The sequence below is a fragment of the Motacilla alba genome, chromosome 6, assembly GCF_015832195.1.
Source record: "Motacilla alba alba isolate MOTALB_02 chromosome 6, Motacilla_alba_V1.0_pri, whole genome shotgun sequence".
NCBI classification, from domain to species: Eukaryota; Metazoa; Chordata; class Aves; order Passeriformes; family Motacillidae; genus Motacilla; species Motacilla alba.
The window spans coordinates 25,839,885-25,862,898 of NC_052021.1; the positions used below are offsets into that span (position 1 = coordinate 25,839,885).

The 23,014-nt window shown below is 45.2% G+C and overlaps 1 protein-coding gene across 3 annotated transcripts in view; it reads right to left on the reverse strand.

The window, feature by feature from the left end:
* Positions 1-8,105: 8,105 nt before the first annotated feature.
* The window catches only part of XPNPEP1 (X-prolyl aminopeptidase 1), a 31,161-nt gene continuing 16,252 nt past the window's right edge, over positions 8,106-23,014 (reverse strand). For all 3 annotated transcript variants that reach the window (XM_038141059.1, XM_038141060.1, XM_038141058.1), the window contains 12 exons: positions 22,058-22,268; positions 19,255-19,344; positions 17,902-17,952; positions 16,733-16,791; positions 15,988-16,065; positions 15,408-15,479; positions 13,729-13,789; positions 12,782-12,851; positions 11,413-11,586; positions 10,483-10,559; positions 9,703-9,801; positions 8,106-8,657 (listed from right to left, as the gene is read on the reverse strand). In XM_038141059.1, coding sequence (XP_037996987.1) covers positions 8,529-8,657; positions 9,703-9,801; positions 10,483-10,559; positions 11,413-11,586; positions 12,782-12,851; positions 13,729-13,789; positions 15,408-15,479; positions 15,988-16,065; positions 16,733-16,791; positions 17,902-17,952; positions 19,255-19,344; positions 22,058-22,268 — 1,171 coding nt within the window. In that variant the 3' untranslated portion in view covers positions 8,106-8,528. The remainder of the gene's footprint in view (positions 8,658-9,702; positions 9,802-10,482; positions 10,560-11,412; positions 11,587-12,781; positions 12,852-13,728; positions 13,790-15,407; positions 15,480-15,987; positions 16,066-16,732; positions 16,792-17,901; positions 17,953-19,254; positions 19,345-22,057; positions 22,269-23,014) is intronic.

Genomic DNA, 23,014 nt, shown 5'->3' on the forward strand with positions numbered 1-23,014 from the left:
TTCACAAAGAAAAATTGAGTCTACTAAGCTTCCTTGCAGCTATGCAGAACCTTTAATATAAAATGGGTTTGCAGCTTTTGGTGGAAAGACCCTGTGAGCAAAGGTGAGGGAGCTGGGTGTCTCTCCATCAGGCTGCTCACATTACCTCAATGCTGTCAGAGGAGTTTTTGCAGGAGAGGTTGTATTTCAGCCTGGCTACATAAGGGGCTAATTGCCCCAAAATAGCCACGGTCTCACCTGTAGCTTGCTGCCCAGTAAGAGGTTTGTGTTGCTGACTCTCTGCTTATTGTGGGGCAAACACAAGCTCACCCCTCATGGTGGTATGGAAACACATAACTTTGCTTCTGTGGTAATAATAAAACCAGTGCACTTTTCTTTAAAGAATGCACTTGTGAAGAGGGGCTATTTTGTACGCAATGGCCCAGACGCCTGCCTCCCATCACCTCCACTCTGCAGCAGAAGCAAGGCAAACTGCAGGAGACATCTCCATCCCATCCCATCCCCTGCACTGCCAGGTGTGCAGGTACCCACAGCCTTCAGCAAGGGAAATGCAGAAGCACCAACACCCAGGGTTATTTGTGTTCCCAAGCAGAAACATTCAACCCAACGACAGTAACAGCACCTGCTGCCTCTGCCCCCGGTGAGGAGCCCTTTCAAACTGCCTTGCCATAACTTAGGCAAGAGGCTGGACAGAACACAGCTCAGCTGTGGGCAGCAGAGGTGGGATGCACACGGGTCTGTGCTGGCTGCCCACAGAGCCCACAGCAGCTCTCAGCAGCAGCAGGGATGCCCAAACAGCTGCTGGCCACAAGCAGGGTGCAGCCAGCTGCTCACCGGGTAAGCTGCTCCTTGTGCAAACACAAGGTCGTAGCCTGATAGAATGAATCTGCACTTGGATGTCTCAGCTCATACTCCTCTCTCACAGAAGCACTGCAATCACTCCGGCAGATTTTCAGCAAAATGTTTTACTTCAGGGGATGTTTTTATGTTTTGTGTTTCTCGTCTGAAAAGTTCAAGTTCTTCAAAATTCAGCCCACACAGGAGTTTAGGGCCAGGTTTCATCAGGTTTATGTCAAAAAATATTTTCACACTGTTTCAAAATATGTCAGACTACCTTGTTCCAACAAATTCTAAATGGAAAACCTCTAACTAATATTTTTCTACTGCTTTGAAAACTAGTCCAATCTTTTCAGTTTAGTTAGAATAGCCAGTATTTACAAAACATCTCTATAATAAAAATAAAAATTAAAATATTTGATGGATGTAACTCTTTCAGCTCAACAATTTCTCCATGGTTTGTTGTAAACAAAATTTTTCATGGTCCTATAATCTCATCCCAGAACAGGATAGACCTACAAAATATTGTCAAAAGGCAGAAAAAAGAAAGATTTTCTGTTTGTCCCTTGTTTTGACCAAGTCAAAAATTGCTGCACTGTTGAATTCCCATAGGCACTCAGCCTCCTGAAGGGAGAAAGGGAATGCTAATTTCATGGTTGGCTTTACTTAATGAAATAAAAATATTCTTGCCCAAATATTGCACAAATAAGGCAGAATTGTTCACAGACCCTGCCCTGATCAAGCTGCACTCAGAAACGTGTGATCTGATTATCCTCATTTGAGCAAACTGACTGTCAGGCTTTGTGCCCCAGCAGGAAGATGGGCTGTTAACAAGTCAGGTATTTACAGCACAGATGTCAACAATTTGGAGTATTTAATCACAGCACATTTCAATTTGTCCTCAGCTCAGACAAAGGAGCTGCCTGTGCCAAGGGTGTGTATGGAACTGGTCTTGGTCTAATATCATTATATGTATCCTTGGTTTTGCACCAAAAAAACCCCAAATAATCTCTAACCAACAAGTGCTGGCTTAGCACATCCCCAGCCAAGGCCATCTCCGGTATATCTACCGAGGCTGAGCTCTGTGTGGGCTTAGGAAAGCCTTGGGTGGGGATGAGGAAGATTTGCTTTTTCTGACTAATGGCATGGCATACATTTTGCTTGCAAAAGGCCTCTCAGATATGAAATTTCACAAATACTATGAAAAGGTCTTTTCTGAATGCCCAGAGACAGTGCACAAGCTAAAGCTATAGCACTGAGATGATAAAAGCACACCCTGAAGGAATGAATAATTGAAGCCCAGCCCTAAATATTAATAGAATACAAGGAGAAGAGGACACGTTCCTCAGCTTTGCACTTACCGAGCTGCCTGTTTGGATTTGAAGCACAGATATTCTCACAACCTCTCTAAGCTCCTTAAATCCCCTCCTGGAAGACCACGGTGCTCCAAGCTAATGCTGCATTTGTCTAAAACTCCCCAGCTCATTTTGTATTCAGACCTCAAGAGGAACGTGGTAGTGTTTGTTGGAAGATGTGTTTGTTGGAAGATGTGTTTATTGGAAGATGCGTTCCAGAAGCAGATGGAAGCAAAGGACACTGCTCGCACAGAGGGGAGAGCAGCATTTGTGCAGGAGAGAGGATGCACAGAGGGACAACGTGCAGTGAGTGGGGACTTCCTCCAGCTCCAGAGATACCCAGCCAGGGAAGCCTGACAGGATGCTGGGGTGACAGGGGGATACCAAAGAGACACAGCAGGCACCCTTCAGCTGGGTCATGTTCTGCTCTGGGAGATGTTTACAACATGCTGGCCCCAGCCTTGTTCCTAAACAGGATCAGCCCAATGCAGATTGGTGCAGGGCAGTCACAGGCTCTGAGAGCTGCAAGAAAGGGCTCACAGCCAAGCACACACATGGGAGGCCATCCACCTTCAGGCTCTGTGGGCAAAACCCTGCCCTGACACCAGGAACCAGAGCGAGCCATCCATCCACGGGGACACGCAAAATGGACAGAAATGGATCTTTTTAAATTCAAATGCCATTTGAGAATGGAGGTTGCTGCGCACATAGTGTCTCGTGGGAGCAGGGTAACACTTCTTCAGCAGCCCGTGGCAGTGGGCAGCCCTGATGAACCAATTCCCCTGCAACCTTCACAAGCCCTCAGGCCAGTAAAATACAAGCAATTTAAATTAATTTTTTTAAAAATGCATTTCTCTCCGTCTGCTGATATGTCTTAGGTTGATGTCTGCTGGCACTAAAATAGCCTTAAGTACCTTCTGGCTGTAAATCAGAGCCATTTTAGGCATCAGAGCAGCCACACTCTCTGACCACCTCACACAAGACTGAAAGGGGAGTTCCCATCCCTGTGGCTTAAATCAGGGGGAAACTCCTGAAAGGTTTGATACTGTGATGGGACAGCCAAGGAACAGGCAGGATAACTTGGGACAGCCAGGGAACAGGCAGGATAACTTGGCACACCCAGATGTCCAGGTTGGATGTGCCAAACCAGCACACCCCACTGTAGCATGGAGCTGCCCTAGGGCTGCCAGCCCCCTCCTCCTCCTGCAGCAGCTCAGAGGAACCCTAAGAAACAGGAAGGGGTCCATGGGGTCAGACAGCATCATAGCCCTGCTTCTTTACCATGTGAATCCCCATCAGACAGACATCACTCCGCTGCCTCGTGGAAGCAAACACATCCATGGGCATCCACCTCTTCCTAAATTTAGAACGATTTTTAACAAGCTGGAAGCAACAAAATAAACAACACTTGATCTGCAAGCTCCCCGCTCTTGACAGTGTCCCCAGAGGTGGTGGAAAGCCGAGGAGATAGCTCCTTGCTTTAATTGGTACATTAAAATTCTTCCAGGCCACTACACAACTGTTAATAGGCAACTTAATTAAGCACTAACACAGTTCATATTTCTACCCTCCAGAGGTTCTTGTTTCATTTTTTTTTCTTATTACATCCAAAGCCATGGGGAGTTTTGTCCTAATCATGTAAAACAAGCTGAGGGCAGTGACACCATGCAAGTTATTTAACTCCTGATCTCCAGACACCATTGCCAGATGTCCAGGCCTGCAGTTTCTTCTCCAAAAACAAGCCAGAGGACTCTAGGAACAAGGTGTGAATTGCTAAAAGTCAACAAAAATTAATGTCAACAATCCTTAGCACCAGCAGCCAAGTCACCCCGCTGAGTGCCAAAAGGAAATGGTGTTGGGCAAAGACAGGGCCTCTGCAGGCATCAAGTGACAACAAGGTGGGGTTTTGTCCATTGCCTGAATGACCACGGAGCCTTATTCAGCATGCCATGAATATCTTCCAAAATTCTCCAGGCTGTCCTCTGCCTCATGCCACCCAAAGGAGACTCCTGAGGAACAGAAGTGGCAAAGGAAAGAGACAGCATCTCCAGATCCCCAGGAAAGCTTTGATAGTTGGCTGCTCCCACCACTTGGCTCTCACTGTCACCTGCTGAAGAAAGCACAGGAACAAGCACCAATGCCCCACAACACCCCAGCCCTTCAGTGCTTCTGGGCAATCATTTTCCTGTGTGCAGCCTGCACATCAGGCTGGTTTGATGGATTTGCTGAAGAGGCCCTCAGCAACCGTGTTCTCAAAAGTTTTCTTCTTTTTAACACTGTAAATCAAAACTTGCTCCAAAGCTGTTGTGGGAAGTGACAGAATCACAGAATCACAGAATAATCAAGTTGGAAGAGACCTCTAAGATCATCAAGTCCAACTTATGCCCTAACACCTCAACTAGACTATAGCACCAAGTGCCATGCCCAGTCTTTTTTTAAACACCTCCAGAGATGGTGATTCTACCACCTCTCTGGGAAGACAATTCCAGTATTTTATTATTCTTTTGGTGAAAATTTTTTTCCTAATATCCAATCTGTACCTTCCCTGACGTAGCTTGAAACTGTGTCCTCGTGTTCTGTCACTTGCTGCCCGGTGGAAGAGACCGACCCCCACCTGTCTACAGCCTCCCTTCAGGAAGTTGTAGAGAGCAATAAGGTCACCTCTAAACCGCCTCTTCCCCAGGCTAAACAACCCCAGCTCCTTCAAACGTTCCTCACAGGGCTTGTGTTCCAAGCCCCTCACCAGCCCCGTTGCCCTCCTCTGGACGAGCTCAAGCATCTCAACATCCTTCCCAAACTGAGGGGCCAGAACTGGACACAGCACTCAAGATGCAGTCTCACCAGTGCCGAGTACAGGGGAAAATGACCTCCCTGCTCCTGCTGGACCAGTTTAATAGTCATGCAAATAATAGTGGGGTTTTGATTATAGGTGATTTCAGGTGAGTTACGAGCCATTTAAGTTAAAAACAACTGAATTTTACTGCTACCAAGCACACTTAAGGTAATACACACAGATTGAGGAAGAAGAGGTGAATGAAGAAGCCAAGCAGTCACCTGGTCTATGGAGGCAAGGAGCACGTGCTCCTGGTGATGAATGAATATTAATCCCTCTGCTCAAGGAGAAATGGTTTATTTGCCTCAAAAGCCTTGTACACCAACAGGCACATTGCCAATTTAATCCCTCTGCTCAAGGAGAAATGGTTTATTTGCCTCAAAAGCCTTGTACACCAACAGGCACATTGCCAATGCCATCATGATTCATGGTGGAACTGTGGAGCTGAGGGGGGGTCTCCTTCATTGGCAAATAAGGTCTGTCTCCTGCTGTAACATTTTTAGTCCAAGGGAACGAAGAATTCCAGAGCCCCTGAACACAGCAATAGTGTAGTTGGAAATTTCTAGCACAAACATTAACAAACAGCTGGGAAAAGGACAGAGAGGGCAGTGCTCTGGTGACATAAAGCAGGGTGGCCACGTGGACCTTCAGTATGGTTTGCATTTGCTGAGGTCCTGTCCCAAGGGTAAAAACAGGATCACATGGTGGTGGTAAGGTACAACCACCAAGCTCCTGGGTTGGTGCAGGGATAGGACTGGATAGGCTGAATCCACAAACACCTCTGTAGAAGAGGCTCTCTCACAACTCAGAAATGTGCTTTGCAGCATGATCTAAAGCTACAAGATGCCCACTAGGTTAAAAGTACTGCAAAACTAAATGGTTTGAAAATAGACCATTGAGTATGTTGTTATTGAAAATGCCCCTTCCTTCCTTCCTTCCTGCTTTCCCACAACAACAACAAAAGCCTCTGTGGACTTTTTTTTTTCCAGAATTAAATATTTTTTTTCCATTTGAAGAACATAATTTTGTGGCTATTTCTGTGCATGGTTCACACAAAAATAAAACCCCTAAACCTGGCATTGGTTTCCATTCAATTTTTTTCTTGCTTCTTTCTTCCTTGACTTTTTCCTTCCTCCAGGAGAAGGGAAGGGAGAGATCACTCAGGGAAAGCAGGCACTAAATGGAATAAATCAAAACCTGATAAAAGGAAAATAAGAGAATTCAAGTTTAATGCCCATTGGAAACCTAAAGCTCAGACAGGACAGGATACAAAAGGCAGTTGTGTTTTCGAGGACTGAATAGGGGGAGAGATAAATGCCTTAGTTGGGAATGTGTGTCAGCAGCCCTGCCCTATGAAACACCGTGTGCCCCTGCTGCCAAACCCGAGAAAGGGGCAAAGATCTCCCAGCTGTGACCAAGAGCTGGTGTCAGATTCCCTGCAAGGAAAGCCCACAGGGTTGTGTGGTGAGGGAGGATGAGCTGGGGAGTGAATGGTGGCAGGGATCTGCTGAGACTCCAGGACTGGTGCCGAGAGGAGAACACAAGTATGAGTTGTCCTACCCCTGACGCTGTGCAGGAGGCTTTGGGATGGGAACGAGCCATGAATTTCTGTGATCTGTGTGGGAATGGTCCCAGGGTGGCACCTGGCTGCAAGGACGGTACTGACGTGGAGAAAAGGTCTAATAAGGCTATTCAAACCTAAATTATTCCTTTTGGTGTTGTGCTCCCCCTTCACATCAGTGTCCAAGCCAGCCATGCTGGCTTTAGGCTACAGGGACAAAAGCGTCCCTGGCTTCTGCTTTTCTCTGTTTGGTAGAAATCCTCCTCTTTCACCTTCCTGTGGGAAACACCTGCCCTGACATTTGAATAGAGACCTTTCCAGGCTGGGTCATGACCCGGAGATCCGGGATGCTGAATCACCTCGGGAACACCCGGCTGAGCAGTGCAGCCCCCCAGGCCTGCAGCAGAGTCTGTTCGAGCTCCCAGCCCTGCCCTGCAGAGCAGCTCCAGAGCGCCGGGGGAGGCTGCAGCACCGGCGTCCCTTGCTCAGCGCCGCTGGACACACACGGATTTCCCTGGGAAAACCCGCCTTGTCACAGCACAGCCTGTGCGGAGATCCCTCGCTTGTCCTTTGAGCCTGTACCCACAGGGACAATGGGCTCCTTCGGCAGAGAGGTTTTGCCCGTTGTTTTAAGCGGCAGCACGTACTCGTGAGACACCTGGGAGTGGCTGAGGTGCGAGCTGGGTTTCCGCAGACACAGCTGAGCTGAAAGCTGCTGCTTCCAGCGGGTGGTGAGAAACCACTCGACCATTTAAATACATGTACCTGTCTGCAGTGGCTGGGGGGTGATATTGACCTTTTAAAGCACTTGTTGCACCTCTGTTTTATCAGCTCCTTGGAAAAAAAACCAAAAAAACAAAAAAACCAGCTGGGGGCAGGGGGAAGAGGGAAAGAAAACTATGTACACAAACATTTCCATTTCCTCAGAAAATTTCTTTGAAATATTAGGAATTTGATTTGCTGTTACCCGATGGCTCCTTTATTATCTGATACTGAAGCGGAGTTTTGATCGAACACCTGCAGCGAGCGCGGCAGCGCCGGAGAAAACCGCTCAGCCCGCACTGCCTCGCTCGGCCACCAGGTGTCGCTGCGCCCGGCCCGGCCGCGCTGAGCCCGCGGCGGAGCCCGCCCTTGGTCCATTGTGGGCTTATTTATTTATTTAATTTACTAATTGCTTTGTGTCCAGGAAGAGCTGCAATTCCACGATACTGCCCACGCATCCTGCACTGCCATGGGCTATACAAGCACTCAGTAAGACATAACAATAGACAGAAGTACTGGCCCGGGCGCTCTGCACACACAAACCTCTGCCGAGTGTCTCCATATCCTTCCAGGACCTGTCACAAATCAGAACTGACTGCTCTCTCCATAACCTCTGCCCAGCACCTGGCACCAGGCAGTCCTAAACATATTTGTTCCCTGTCTGAGTTAGATGCACACATAAGGGTGGAAAGATGAGGTTCCTGTCCTTCTTCAAGCTGCCAAACCCAACACATCACCGACTGCAAGAGAAGACAGATGGAGCAAACAGTGGATTGGAATCTTTTATTCAGTAATCAGTCCTGCTGTGTGGGTAACATCTTAGCAACTGGAACCCAAGTATGCAAAAATACTGAGTTTTCACAGTGAAAAACCAGACAGTATAAAATATTCCAGTATTGCCTCTTAGAACCATTATTGAAATAAGACCTCTGTTTCAAAGGCAACGTGCTTATTTATTGTTTGTTTTCTATGCTCAATCCCTCCCCCCAAAACACTTATTCAGACAGGAACCCTCCTCAGCCCCACATTACCCGCACGTGCTGCGGGGCAAGAAACACTACATGAAATCCCTTCCTGATTCCCAAATGCTTATTGAAGAGCGTCCTCCCAGTGGTGCCGAGCTCCGGGAAGATGATCGGAACACGGAGCTGTCCTGACATTCCACACACCAGTGCAGGTGCTACTGGACTCGGGCCAGAGGCTCTGTCTCCCGGAGGAGCCACCGAAGAGCTTCGTGCCGGCCTTGCCTCTCCAGCTCTGCTCCCACCACTTCCCTGCACTTCTGATGGTACTCGTTCACCCAGTTACACTGCAGAAAGGGAGGGGCAGGACATTCAGCATGAACACAGAAGAGAGTTCGTGACCTTACAAGTTATGTACAGCCAAAAACATCTGTAGGCCTTGTGCTCTTTGGGTCTGAGCTGGTAGGCTGGGCTGGAATCCTGTCATGAAGAGACAGATCTCTATTATATGGAAGGGACTTGTACATTTGATGAGGGTAGGAACTGAAGGAACTCGTCCTGGGTTTTCAGAGGAGCCAAGGGTCGATTTGGCTGACAAGTCAAGTCTCTGCAAATCACTGCCTCCAGCAAGTCTGAATACCTTGGCACAGATTAATAAATAGCTTTGCAAAATTGTGACTGGACAATGCACTCCTGAGGCACAAGCTGCCCTATTGATCTGAACAGGTAACCCTAGGGCAGATCTTGGAACCCTTCACAACCCTATTCAGCAAATGGAAATGCAAAACAGGGTTATCATTCCAAAAAGGAGGATGTGCTGAGGTAAAATAAGGAGTATAGTAGAAAAACAGGATGAAATATGCCATGGAGAAGGTGGTGGGAGACTTAAACAGAAAGCTTAGAGTATGAAGCTGCTCAGGGAATAAATGCTGCCGAGCAGGTATCAGAGAAGGCTGCTCAGAGTTCATGTGTACTGAGCAATGGGGTGTGCCTGAATGGGACTGGTCACAAGCAGATGCAGACAACGAGATGGGACAGTCAACACTGTTGTTCTTGAGGAAACAGCATGGTAAGACAGACATTTGCCAGAAGCAAATCAAGGCAGGAGTAGGAAAAGAGATGACAGCAGCAAGTATCATATTAAGGGAACTACCAAAACAACATAACTGGTGGGATCCTCACTGTCTTCATCATATAATGTAGATGGGAAGGACATCTGAAAAGCTGGTTTAGTTCATCCCCTCACTTCAAAGTGGGTCAAGCTTAAAAATAAGAGTGCTCAGGATTTCTCTCTGGATCTATGAAATGGAACAATGGCCAGTGGTTCTAGCAAACAGAATAAAATAAGCTGGTTCCAGTGCAAAGAAGGCAGTGCAAACCTGTTTTACTTACCTCCTTTTCTGTCAGCAAATTAACATCAATCATTTTCGTCTGGATTGGAACCAGGGTTAAGGGTTCAAAGGTCAGGCTGCCTCTGTTTTTGAAATTGTACTGCAGCAGAAAGACAGAGATTGTACAATTTTAGAAATAGCTCTACCCAGATCACACTCCTGGGTTATGTCATCACTACAGAATAATGAAGGTAACATTCAGATGAGAGGGTAGCAACTTACAACAACATTTTTCTTACAGCTCAAGCAAAGAATCTTGATATAAACCTTAGTTACTTTTTTCAATGGTCCCTTTCTAAAGGTGAAAATTGTACAGGACTTCAGCTTGATGACTATATGATCATTTTCAGTCTGAATTTCTAAAAGCATAACCCAGCCAGACTGGCAACTATAATGTCAGAATCCGTCTGTAGTTTTGTTTCTACTGCCACTGACAGCTCCCTACCACAGAGGAAAATCCCAGCTTGAGATCAACCAGTTCAACAGCAATGACTCCAAGGGGCTGAATAAAGTTGCTTCAACACACAGAGAGAAAACAACTTAAAACAACTCTCACACACACATTTCAACCAATGGAAACTCTGCAGAAGCAAAACTGTCTTCTGTGCTCCCATAATCAAGGGAGACTTAGAACCAGCGTTCATCAATAAGGGTTTTTGGAGACCAGGAATCTTGAGTAGCATTTAACTGTCTGCAGCATGGTCCCACATCAAGTTCCAGTACTTTAAGTTTTATAACCAGCAAGTCATGGAGAAAGGTGCATCTTGAGCAGGTCATTCACCTTGGTTTCAGCAGGGATAACAAGGACAACGTTTTCTATCCGGATCCCAAAGGACCCATCTTCATAATAGCCAGGCTCTGCAGAAACAGACAGTAATTAACTAAGCCACATTGCTGCACTCTGCAAGTACTTATTCCCTATGGCCAAACTTCCCCTCTATGTCTCTACTCCACTGAAGTCACTAAGCAATCTTGACATCAGGCAACCACAGAGGCAAATTTCTGATGCTACTAAATCTGCACAAAAGCCCCGAGCAAGGTGACAGCAAAAGTTCTCAAAGAGAGAAGAAATAAGACAGGCAGCCCTCAAGCTTCAGAATCTCCTTGGAATTCAAGAGAGAGCAATACTTGTGTTCAAATACCAGAAACTCTGAAAATATGAATGTCTTCATGAAAAGCAGGTAGGTAACCCCTTCCTCAAAACACTCTTTTAGAGACTGTTTCCCTGACTTCCTGAGAGGACTTTGCAGCCCTGAAGGAATGTAAGTCTCTCAGCAAACCCCAGCACACTGTTAATTTACTGCTGGAAGAATAAGGCATGCAAAGATTTAACAGCTGCCTCAAATAGCCCATAGCGAAGACAGATTAGCTCCTGAAAGCTTGGTGTCCACCTTGTACTGCAGCCAGTTCTTGCACTGTATGCCAGAGCCAGCTGGCCAGCACAGCTCTTCTGAGGCCCGTGCTGTAGAGAGCAGGAAGCAGTCCTGCAGCACCCCACTGCAAAGGTGCTTCATGGAAGGTGAAAAGCCAATGTGAGGGTCTTTACCTAGAGAGCTTAAATGACAACTAAAACAGCAAGCTGAGGAGGCAGGCCCAGAGCTTTTGATCCTTTTTTGTGCATTTCCTTTACATCAGTCACATTTACTCCCTCCGCATCTTGAAGAGCTTGGTCCCTCCCCAGCGACCAGAGAGAATCACCAGTGCTAAATACCATCAGAGACAATCATGCCAGCCTCCAAGGGCTCATCTGCAAAGGTTTTGTAGCTAATGCCACATGGACCCTCATGCACATTTAGGAAAGAGCCAACTCCATGTCCTGTCCCGTGCAGGTAATCCAGGCCACAGTCCCACAAGGCAGAGCGGGCAAAGGAGTCTAGAAGGTGACCTGCAGACAGACAAGGAGAAAGAATTCAAACAAGTCAGGCTCCCTCAGAGACACTGATAATCATTCTGAAGGTTCAAACCCGGAAAACATAAATAAATAAAAAAAAAAAGCCCCAAACAAATAAAAACTACCACCACCCCCTCAAAAAGCCTCATCACCCACAAAGAAAGCATGTCATTGGATGGCTAGAAGTTACAGGGCAGATTTGACAATTCTGACATTCAATCCCTTTCTCAGCTAAAGAACCCTTCTCTTCTCCATTACACAGGTCTTCAAGAGATGTTTGTAACAGTAACATTGCATTGCTGCATGCTCTACTGACATTTTCAGGAAAGAATCTAATGGTTAAAAGTCCCACAGAGAATTCAGTACTGGTCTTAAAAGGAGCTGCACTTATTGAACTGAAAATAGGAGAACTGTCAATTGTATTTGGTGGACTAATCAGCCAGGCTTTTTTGCCCAGAAGGCCACTCCTTTCACACAGTTTCAACCAGGGGGCACAGAATTTCTGTTGCCTTCATGCGAACACCAAGCCCATGTATCCAAGTTCAGATACCCTTCCGTTTCAGTTTGGGTTTCTCATAGCACTGTGCAGCTGCTTTTAACTCGCCTACCCAAGAATGCAAACTGAAGAAATCTCTAAAAAGAGCTGGTTTTGTATAAGATGTGACCAGGGAGAAAATAACTCTGTAACAAATTCACCAGAGGTGGACAATAGGTCACAACTTCTCCTGCACAAAATAAAACCAGCTCCTTTGTGTGTCATATTCCCATGTATTTTCCCACTGATACAAGAGATTCCACAGTAACTGGAAGAGAATTAGCCAGTCCTTATGAAGCTGGAGAGTGACCTCTCACTTTGATAGGGCCATTAGTAAGAATAAAGACAACCTCCAAGCACATGTGTTGTGCCATGACTGATGAAAGTCACATGAGTGCCACTGACTGATGAAAGTCACTATCATCCTAGAGACAGAGCACTTAAAAAATCCTTCAGACTGCTTGCCTCAGAATTTTCAGCACTGGTTGATGCTGAGACAGAAGGCATCAGTAATTCAGAATCCAAAGTCTTGTGATGGAAACAGACTGTTATATGAACATCTGCCTGATCTGCCTAGACCTGTCAATCATAACGCTGTTCTCAGACCACTTAATGGTTCTTCAGAGGTCAAAATACTCCAACTAACCAACCCACCTTTGGTTCCATTTGGGAAGATGGCAGCACTCACAGCTATATGTCCCTTCAGGACATATGTGAAGCATTCCTGTCAAAGAAATGTGTGCCATAAGTAAAGAGGGAAAGGAAAAGCTTTGTATTCCCCAAGAAGCGAGAGAGGCTGCATCTTGTAGCCAACTGCAAAGGATATGGAAAAACTTGCTCATGCCCTTGTGTGGCTGGTAATGCCAAAGCAAACCGTGCAGAAGGAGTTTACATCACTCTGAAGATCCCTCTCCAGTAATTACAGAGAGACTATCACAAATTCAGACTGCAGGTTTAGCAGGAGCATTCACCTGTTCTACATGACTGATTCTCTTTCTGGCTGTACTTTTACTTCCTGGACATACCCTACAGCATATTTCTGTCACTAAGTGAACTATAATAATGAAATTAGTTTTTGTTCAGACTTATAAAAAGTTAAAGAAGCAATTTAAAATAAACAAAATTACACTGCTAAATTTCCAACACAGACCTTTTCAGGTAAGTCTGAGACTGATTTTTTATATCATACACTACGCACAATCTGACTGGAGTCTTGCATCAGACACTGAGCCTTGCACTAAATTAGACCCCTTATTGGACAAACCAGTAATGTTTTGTCCTGGCTCCCTTATTGGACAAACCAGTAATGTTTCTCCTCAGTCTGCTGATTTTCTTATTTCTTAGAGGAAGCATGTTATTTTGCAGATGAGAGCTGTGCATTTTAAGATAGAAAGGTGTCAATTCTCTAAAACAGTTTCTGTTTTGGAAGTCTGAAGTATGACAGTCTCCTTTTCAGTCCTTATCCAAATGCTGCCACATACTGGTAAATAAATGGTAACTCCATAGAGAACTTTGACAGCATAGCAATAGAGCACATTACTAATTTAAGCATCTCTAATAATAAGGGTCAGACCACAAACCACACAGTGATCCCAACTTACCTTTTCATAGGCTGATGGTGTGCCAAAATGCATTGTCCTGGTCACATCTGTTGTACCATCTCTTCAGAAGCAAACAAAGATGCAGGAACCAGAGGGATGGGGGGAAAAGAAAGATCAAAGTGAGAATGCACAGTAAACCCAGTCACACTGCAGCAAACCAACCAAGCTCATAAATGGATAAAGTCATCTGCTCTGTGCTACACAAGGCTGATGATGTAACCGCTCCTAATCTCAAAAATTCCTGAACACAATGCCCCAGATGCAGCAATAATGATTTACAATTCACACTGTTATCTTTCAATCACAAGCATCCCAAAGCTCTTCCCAAATTAGAATCTAAACTGCTCATAAAAACGATGCTAATTTGAGGTTTAGCAACAGGTACCTGTCCATTGAGAACAGGCCAAATTCAGCCTATTTGTATGGAAGACGATTCACTAACAGCTTTAAAACACACACTTGGGCAAAATTGACAGCTACCAGCTCAGAAAAGGGAAATGTAAGGGGGAACAGTATCCCTTTCATCTTCAGGGTACCTTGTGCTAAGATTTCTGCAAATCATCCTGCATTTGGATAGGGGTTAATCTAATACGTCAGAAACTGGCTCTAAGTTCCTTCTGCAAACAGCATTTTGAGCCTGCTGTCAAAAACACAGTGGCTCTTGAAATAACGAGTTCCCTTTGAAACGCTCGCTCCTGTCCCTGTGCTCTTCCCCAGCGCACACAGGCCGAGGGCACAAAGAGCTCACGGTTTAACTTCTCAGCAGGGACAAGCAAAGCATCCCTGTCACAATGCTGTGGTAAGTGCCATTGATGTCCAGCTTACATTGTATCCAAAGGGCTGCTTTTCATAGTGGCACTAAGGAAATCGTTAATTAGGCCATAGAGGGGAGGAAAAAAGATCTCCTTGTAAAAATCTTATCAAAGGATGTCTGTATGGTTCTTTTTCAAAGCTCTTCCTGACTGACATAACAAAAAGGCATAGCTCTAAAGACAAAGCCCATCTCAAAGAAGCAGCCAGGATTGTCCTGCATCTTCCTGAACAAGCCACTTCTCATCTATTTACACTGGTTAAAAACATCACTTCTTTCATTTTCCATGGAGTCAAGAGTTCCACAGTAAAGGAACTGAGGCCACTGAATGGCACTGTCAAAACACCATTGAGTGAGTTTTCAGACATGATGCCCTCCCAAAAAACATACCCAAGACCCAAGTGGCCACTGGGATGAGGAACCATGACTCTGAGTCTCTCTGAAAAGGCAGAGAGCACCACAGGGCAGTGCTGTCCTGCTTCTTTGCCCCACCTTGCCCTGACCTCAACATCAGTCTAATCTGCCCACAGGGCAGATCCTGCAGGGTAGGTGCCTCACCCAGCAGTGCAGGCTGCTGAGTAGGCAGCCCAAGGCTAAGCCAGGGCAGTCAGGCCTGCTCCCTGTTCCTGCAACTTAATACCAAAACCACCAGCTAAAGCACAGCTCCCATCACACTGGGGATGGATGGGACTCAGATGGGAACTGTACTTTGACATCTTGTCCCTGACCCCAGCAAGGCCTGTCAGCAGCCCTGATCTGTCTACTCAAACCTCCACACTGCCTCGCTTGCCAAGGCAAATGTGAGCTGACCCTGCAGAGGTCATGGGGAAAAGAACACATGGCAGTTCAGCACCGTTCATCCACTCACTTGTACTGTGCTCCCGAGTCCAGGAGGTAGATCTCATTCACTGACAGCGTTCTGTTGGTCTCAGGAACTGGCCTGCTCAGTTAAACACAAAGGTTTTTGTTCCACAGTTTTAAGGTCTCCAGCCCACGTCTGCAGTCCAGAAATCATATTAACTACAAGCTTGGATGTGTTGGCTCTGATTTCTTGTGGCAGTGATGGAAATCCCACACATGCTGAGCCAGGGATCATACTGAGGAGAGGATTTGTATACAGCAAATGGCACTACAGTACAGAGCTTTGCTGCTTCCAGCAAAACCCTCAACATCTGCTTCTGGATGTATTTCAGAACAGCCGTGGCACTTCATACTCATCCTTCCCAGACTTCCAGCCCCGAAATAGCCCTTTTCTATGGCCCTGAGCAGATCAGCATCATAACACATGCATGCTGCCAGCAAGGAAAGATCTTTACTTAGTAAGGAGTAAAGAAAGATAGCAAGCAACATCTCCCCGGAGTACTCTGTTGCGACTCCATGAGGAAGTGAGACAGCTTGTTCCAACTGTGTTTGCTGAAGGTTGAAAGGAGAAGCTGTGTTTCTCTTACTTGTAGTGAATGATGGCTCCATTTGGACCTGTGCTTGATATGGTAGCAAAACTCAATTCAACAAAGTCTTTCTGCTGACTGAAAGAAAAGATTGTGATCACTACAGCAGAAGTGAGAGGAGCACACCAAGCACCTAGGGCACCTGGAGTTTCACATCACCTCAGCCTTTCCCTTGGCTTTGAAAGCCACCTGGACAAGCAAATTTGGGTAGAAGAAATGTACCATTTGAAGCCCTCTTCTCCCAGCCATCTGTTTTTCAGATCTACTCTTTCCATAGAAGAAGAAAATTCACAACTCAAATCACCCAGGAAGAGATGTGCTGAACAATTTCTACTTTGTTACTTATTTACTCAAAGGCATTTTAGAGGTCCTGCTGATACATACATGGGAGTAACTCTCAAAATAAATGGTGCTCTTTCCCTATCAGAAGAGGAAGAAATTTGACTTTAAAATAAACATTTCTCTGCGGTAAGGAAACAACTATCTTGTATTTAAGTGTCCTAACCTGCAGTACTCCTCATTGCTATCTCAAAAGGCAAGTGGACAGGATCCAGTGGGCTGGGACTTGTATTTCCCAAGAGACCCAATTCTTCCCCAACTCTTTCAAGTTTTCAAATAAATCCACTAGTAAAGGTCCTCAGGTAAAATATATCTGCAAGTGAGATGCATTTCTAAAGAATTAAATAAAAACAATGGATAAAAAAAGCCACCCAGAAAACCTCCTCAGAGTAGATTTACTTTTTACCTGCGGAACTCCTCTGCTTTGTCTGCAGCAACTATTTCTGTTACTGTTCCCTTTGGGACCTGTGAACAAGGACATGGGTTAGATTAGTGCAAACAAGCAAAGAAAACCCTATATGCTTAAACACTGGCTCTTGTCTGTACCGTATGAAACCCTGGAAGTGGCTTCTTTCCAGGTTTTCTGTCCTCATTCCTCAGTAATGACAAACACAAACCCAGCAACATTGTGCAGGGCATTTGAGAAGAAGGAAGTGGAGACAGACACAGCAGGATTGCTGAACCCTGACTAGGGAGCAGTTAGTGCAGTACTAACTTCACTGAGATGTGCACAGGCAACCTCTCACAAGGCAACAACTCTTCACAGTCAGGTGACACTAAGCTTAAATAGTTCTCTTTACCAACCCATGCTGTTAGAAATTTTATGCTTTTAAATCAGGAATGGAAGCAGTTGCAGAAAACACAAAGTGTGTTAAATTTCACTTTAGGCATTTGATAAATTCAAACCTGTGACCCAACTTCCCCTGGACTGGAAAACAGGCGAAGCAGGGCAAGAGCTAGGTTTCATAACCCCTGAGGCTGACTTCTTGAGGTACTCAGACATGCAAAAAGGCACCTTCTGGAAGCCATCATGCCTTCTCCATAAATAAAGCCAACAGACTCAGACATGCAGTGGCACAGCTTAGTAAGTTGCTGTGTAACACGTGGCACTCTGCACATCCACTGAGTACTTCTAACCCAGCGAATACACAAATAATTTGTTTTTATCCCATTTTCACTGCACCTCCCATTCATAAATGCCAGATTTGTTCACACTGGCAGACAATGCTGATTATCATGAGAATAATTCCAAAGAATTGTATGAAGCTGAATATTATTTCATGATTCACACTACCAAACCAGCACAAGACAGCATTAACACTACACTAAGCCTGTTCAGGTAATTTCTCACTTGTCTGTATAAAATGAATGGGAGAATGTTTTCCAAAAAAATTCATTCAGCCTTGGATAAAAGCATGTTTGAAATCCTCACAAAATAACCCAAACCACCAGATAAACCCCCTACTGTTTCCCCATTTTCAGTAAAGCCACTATAAAGACTAACAAAAAAGTTTATGCTGTTGAAGAATTTTGCACAGCAACAGAATCTCCAAGTTAAAAAAAGTTATACAATACCTCTTTTTCCAGCCAGTTAAAGAGCTCACACAGGGCAACAGCATCTTTAATCTATGTTAAAAAAGGCACAAGAAAAGGGAATTGAGAAGGAGCAAGATTTATCAAGCCTCAGTATAAACAGGTTTTGATGCAAAAGAATTCAACCTGCAAGTTTCGGAAACACAAACTAAGAGATGATCCAAGAGGTATTTTCAGGTTTTGCACTCTGTAATTAATATAAACACTGGAAATGTATCTGGAGAGTTAAATGAAAGTTAGTAATTACTGCTCGGACATATCTTACTTACTGTGTGAAGTCTGGCTTTACCCCACACATCACTTTCAAGACTATTTTGCTTTAGCAGCCAAGATCTTGCATCTCAGACCGCAGAAGGCAACCACACGATACATCTGGTGATGTGACAGGGGAACATGTCCTTTGGGCACACAGCCACCACACAGTCTCTGCCACACAGCTTCTGGCTCTCTTGCCTCATGATCCCCATTTTTGTTCCTTTCTTTTTTCTACATGCTTGCAGCATGTAGGGGCAAGAAGCAGGAGATGTGTACGAGAACAAGGCACAATTTTGTCCTCAGGTGGCAGGTGACAAAGTGCCTCTTCTCAGTACAACTATTTTTACTTCCCCTTAACTAATAGGGAGAAAAAAAAAACATTGAAATAGAAAGTACTGGTTCCCAAGAAGCTGCAGAAAATATGGGACAGGCCCAAAACTGCCAGCCCTGCTTCAACTAGCACATTCTCTTATTGTGAAAACTGCTGCTTGAAAACTAACAGGAGATAAACAAGAGAAAAGTTCAGCCCCACCATGAACCTGTTTCAAAGGCAGATTCCTTGCTTGAAAATATGAAGCTTCCTGAGAAATCAGCCTCATTTCCAGTGTCATGATGGCAAGACTAAAAGAGTGCTTTGAGGACACTGGCTGCTTCTGAACATCTTGGCCTGCACTTTGCACCATGTGTCAAAGAATTTCTGTGTGTTATTTAGGCTGTGTTTATTCAAGTGAAAACAATTTGAAGACTCCACTGACAAAGACAACAGAACTAGCAAAGGGGAAACATCCCTTTAAGAGCCCACACTGCAAACAATATTTCTCAAGTCTGCACAGTCTTCCCACAGAACAAGGCTGTTTCCTCACACTACTGCAAATGTTGTTCTTCAAGGGAATGCAAACCAAGCAAAAAACCTGCTCCGACAGCAGTAGATGTCTGACAGAAGACCTTTTATCCTGCCATCCAAATTCTTATTTGCTTTTTATCCAAAACATTAAAACTGAAAGGAAAATGTTATTTCTTTCCCTAAAAGTAAAGCAAACCTGTTGCCATGTGCAAGGAGACACTCAAGGCTTCACTTACATGTGCTCTTCTCATGCCTTCTGTTTCTGCTGCGTTCTTCACAGCTTTTGCAATGCAGATGGGGGTATATGGGGTGAGGTATCGGTAAGCCTGCAGCAGAAGGACAGGGATTACTTGTGGATTAGTCAGACTACATAATCCTACAGATTTAATAACTCAGCCTGGCCACAATTTGTACTTTGGCAGCCTCTTTCAACCTTCAGCACTGTCAGATGCTGGTTGCCAGCAGTCAGCTAAGTGCACTGGGGAATAGACAGGAGAAACAGTCCCTGACTGAAGGAAGAACAGCCACAGGGAAATCCAAAGAACTAAACAATATGTCAGGAACCAGGGTGAAGACCTGGATATCCTAAATACCATATATCTATATCAATGTCTGAGCCACAGATTCCTGTTGCTGATGGATGCTGAAGGCCCAGAGGCCAATGAGAAACACTAATCCCTGATGCTATAGTAGAACTTAGGCTGCAGAAACGACCTAAAAGCCACCTTGATTTGTTACCTGACAGCCACCCTCAAGCAGCAGGGAGCAAAGGGTACCCAGCCCAGGTACCAAGCACTGAGCACCACCACTGTTAATGCTCAGAAGCTCTGACAAACACATCAAGAACTGAGGAAACAGGAAAGGCCTTTGCAAAGCTCAGCTTTACATGCTGCCAGTTCTGAAAGGAGCTTACATCAGTGGTTTGAGACAAAGCTTTCCTGTGCTTGGATGGGGTGACCCTGCATTAACAACTAGTAACTGATCCCTTACTACTGCACACTTCCTCAAACACCAGCTGTCCTTAGATTAGCAGGAATGCTTGGCTGCTTTCAGCACATCTTCAGAAATTCACTAGCTGAGGTGACTTGCCCAAATCTCATCACACTTGGCATCAGAAGAAGAACCAAGTCTTTTGCCCGGTTTTCTGCTCTACCCATTATATATCAGGAGATGGGATGAGCACCTAAAGAAGCACAGCCCAAGCAACACGTTTCCTACTTTAAATGCATCAGTATACATATATATATCACTCAAACTCAAGGAAAGGCCCAGTAGATCCTCTGCAAAGACTAAATTCACATAAATCCTACAGGCTTACAATTTCCAAATTCTTAAAAACAGCAAAGCAACTACACTACATAATGCAGAAACTAAATTACAGAAGAAGTCACAAGAAAGTCAGAGAAGTCCTTTTATCAACCAGGAAAAATAGTCAGATTCTTAGTTTGGCTTGCCCTTTATAGATACTGGTAAGTACTATTATTCTTCTGTGAAAAGTATATTTACATGCAGCTGTAAACAAATCTGTGAAGGGTTTGCAGATCTGTGTTTAATAATGGAATGGATTTTTGCCAGTGTCAATATTTGGCTCTGATGGAGACAGACAGTAGATGGACTTCCAGCACTGGTGTTCTTCACACCAGCTGAGCAACTGGCCTGGAGTGCTTTGAAGTGGTGGAGAGCCAGGGAGGAACTAGAAAAACTCTGGCTCTTTCAGTGACTCTCTAAGTGGCTTTTAATCAAGACATTTCAGTCCTCCTTGCCTGCTTTCAATTGCACAGAGCTCCTTGAGGCAGGGACTCTCCCAATTGCACACAGAGTACATGAAGCACTGTAATGAATCAGTATCAACCAAAACTTGCAGTGCTCACAGGGTAAATAATGTCACTCCAACTCATTATATTCCTTTCTCTAGCTCAGACCTTCTGTACTTCTCCATATGGATACTCTACATAAATCAACTACAGCAGCTCACCCAAACTGGGGATAGATCATTGACTGCAACTACAGCAAGGGGCTTCCTACTCTGAAGTCAAAAGAACAACAATTTATCCTGAATGCTCCATAGACACTGTGCTGTCAGTATTCTGCATTAGGAGGCCTAGAAATAGATTGATGGTGTCTGAAGATTTAACCCTAGACAGGGACCAAAAACCTCATTTTTACATTACAAAAACCTGTATATTTACTCACAATATCTGTTAGTTACTAGACATCACTGTAAACTGGACACTATTTCAGAGAATGTGATCTCCAGCAAACAAGAGATGTACACAAGATGCATGGGAACCAGCTCATTTGTCCACAGCTGCTGTGTCCTTCCCCAGGTATCTTTCATGCCTACTAGAATATTAGGTGGACAGAGGGAGTCCCAGACAGCAAGTTCAAAAGGATAGCAAGATATAGCATGTATGGCTGTGCAGAAATTATTCTGATGCTACAACTGTCCCTCAGCAGATGCACTAAGTGCATGGACAACCAGTGTCTGCAGGTTGTGTCCTCACAAGATTCCCTCCTACAACAACTGCCATATTCTCCCTCCTGCCTTCAGTAAAGGACATCACATACTGCCTGATATCCTCAAGTCACTGAACTAAATAAGGGCAACCACCCTCACACACTCAGATCAAGCCAAATGCACTCTCCCAGAAGTCCTGCTCAACTTTCCTGCTTCCATTTTTGCAAGTTTCCAGTTCTTGCTGCTCATCCACATGAGGCTGATGCTCCACCCATGGGCAGAATGACCTGAGTTCACCCTGCTGCCTCTTCCCTCCCCTCTCTCACTGAACTTGTTTTATCTTAAGCTGACAATTCTTTGGATAAATCGGCTTAGGGAGTTGGAAGGGCAGCTCCAGCAGGAGCAACCCCAGGATTACCAACCCCTCGATACCTCAGCATGGCTGGATCCCTTCTGCACAAGCTCCAGCCTGCATTGGACTTTGTAGAGGGGAAACTGAGGCCAGCTGGCCTCACTAACACCCTTCCTAACCACACCAAGCAGAGAAGAGTAAAGCATTTTCCCCTGCTAGAACCACTGACCTTGGGAATGGCCTCAGTCAAAGCATAGCTGGCTTTGTCACTGAGCCACACTTTCTCCTTGGGTGAGAGGCCTGCTCCAACAGCCTGCAGCTCCGACAGGATAGATCCATAGGGCATCACCTGGATTTTGAACTCAGGTTCCAGAGTGGAGTCAAGCTGTAAGTGCTCTCTCACAGCTGGGTCCATCATCCTGTCACCATCAATGAAGAGCCTGAGAAACAAATTGGAGAGATCAAATAGGTGAGACCACATCCAACAGTGGCTGGAGTAAAGGAGGGAAGGAAAAACCATTCTGGCAACATTTCAGGGAGAAAGGAAATCATTAATTAAGCACTCTACTTTGTCCTATGTCATTTTAACTACCAGCTTTCACACAGTTTAAACCCCAATTTCAAATTATGATGTGCCACCCCAATTAGAGGAAAGAACTGATAGCATTTCTATTTGTATGACACAGTCAAAATGGCTACATCCCATCACTGTGCTTGAAACGGGAAAGTAACAGAGGCAAGTAACAGCCACTCTCAAACTTTTAAGGGCACCATCTGGAAAGAGAAAAGCTACTGTAGTTCTAAGTATCACATTGCTCTCGCTTTCATTGAGTTGAGAAGTTCAGCTCAACCTTCACACAGCCTGTACTCACTGACCCAGTCAGGTTTTACCTTAGATGGATCTAAGTAGCAGCTTACAGGTGCCTCCAAAGAAACTGTGCTTGCTGACGCTCAATATATGGGGCAGTCACAGGAAAGAAGCCTTCTGTTATAAGCCAGCCCTGAAACTTTCCTGCACTGTCCCTGCAGTTTTGAAGTGACTCAGCAATTAGACTTTTCCCTAAAGTTTGTAATGTCCAGGCCAGCCACATTTCACCCAGAGCTCCAAAGGCCCTACACATTATCCCAGCATGACAGAGGATTCTGCCATCGTGCCCAAGGTCACCCAGCAAGCCAGCCACGGTGC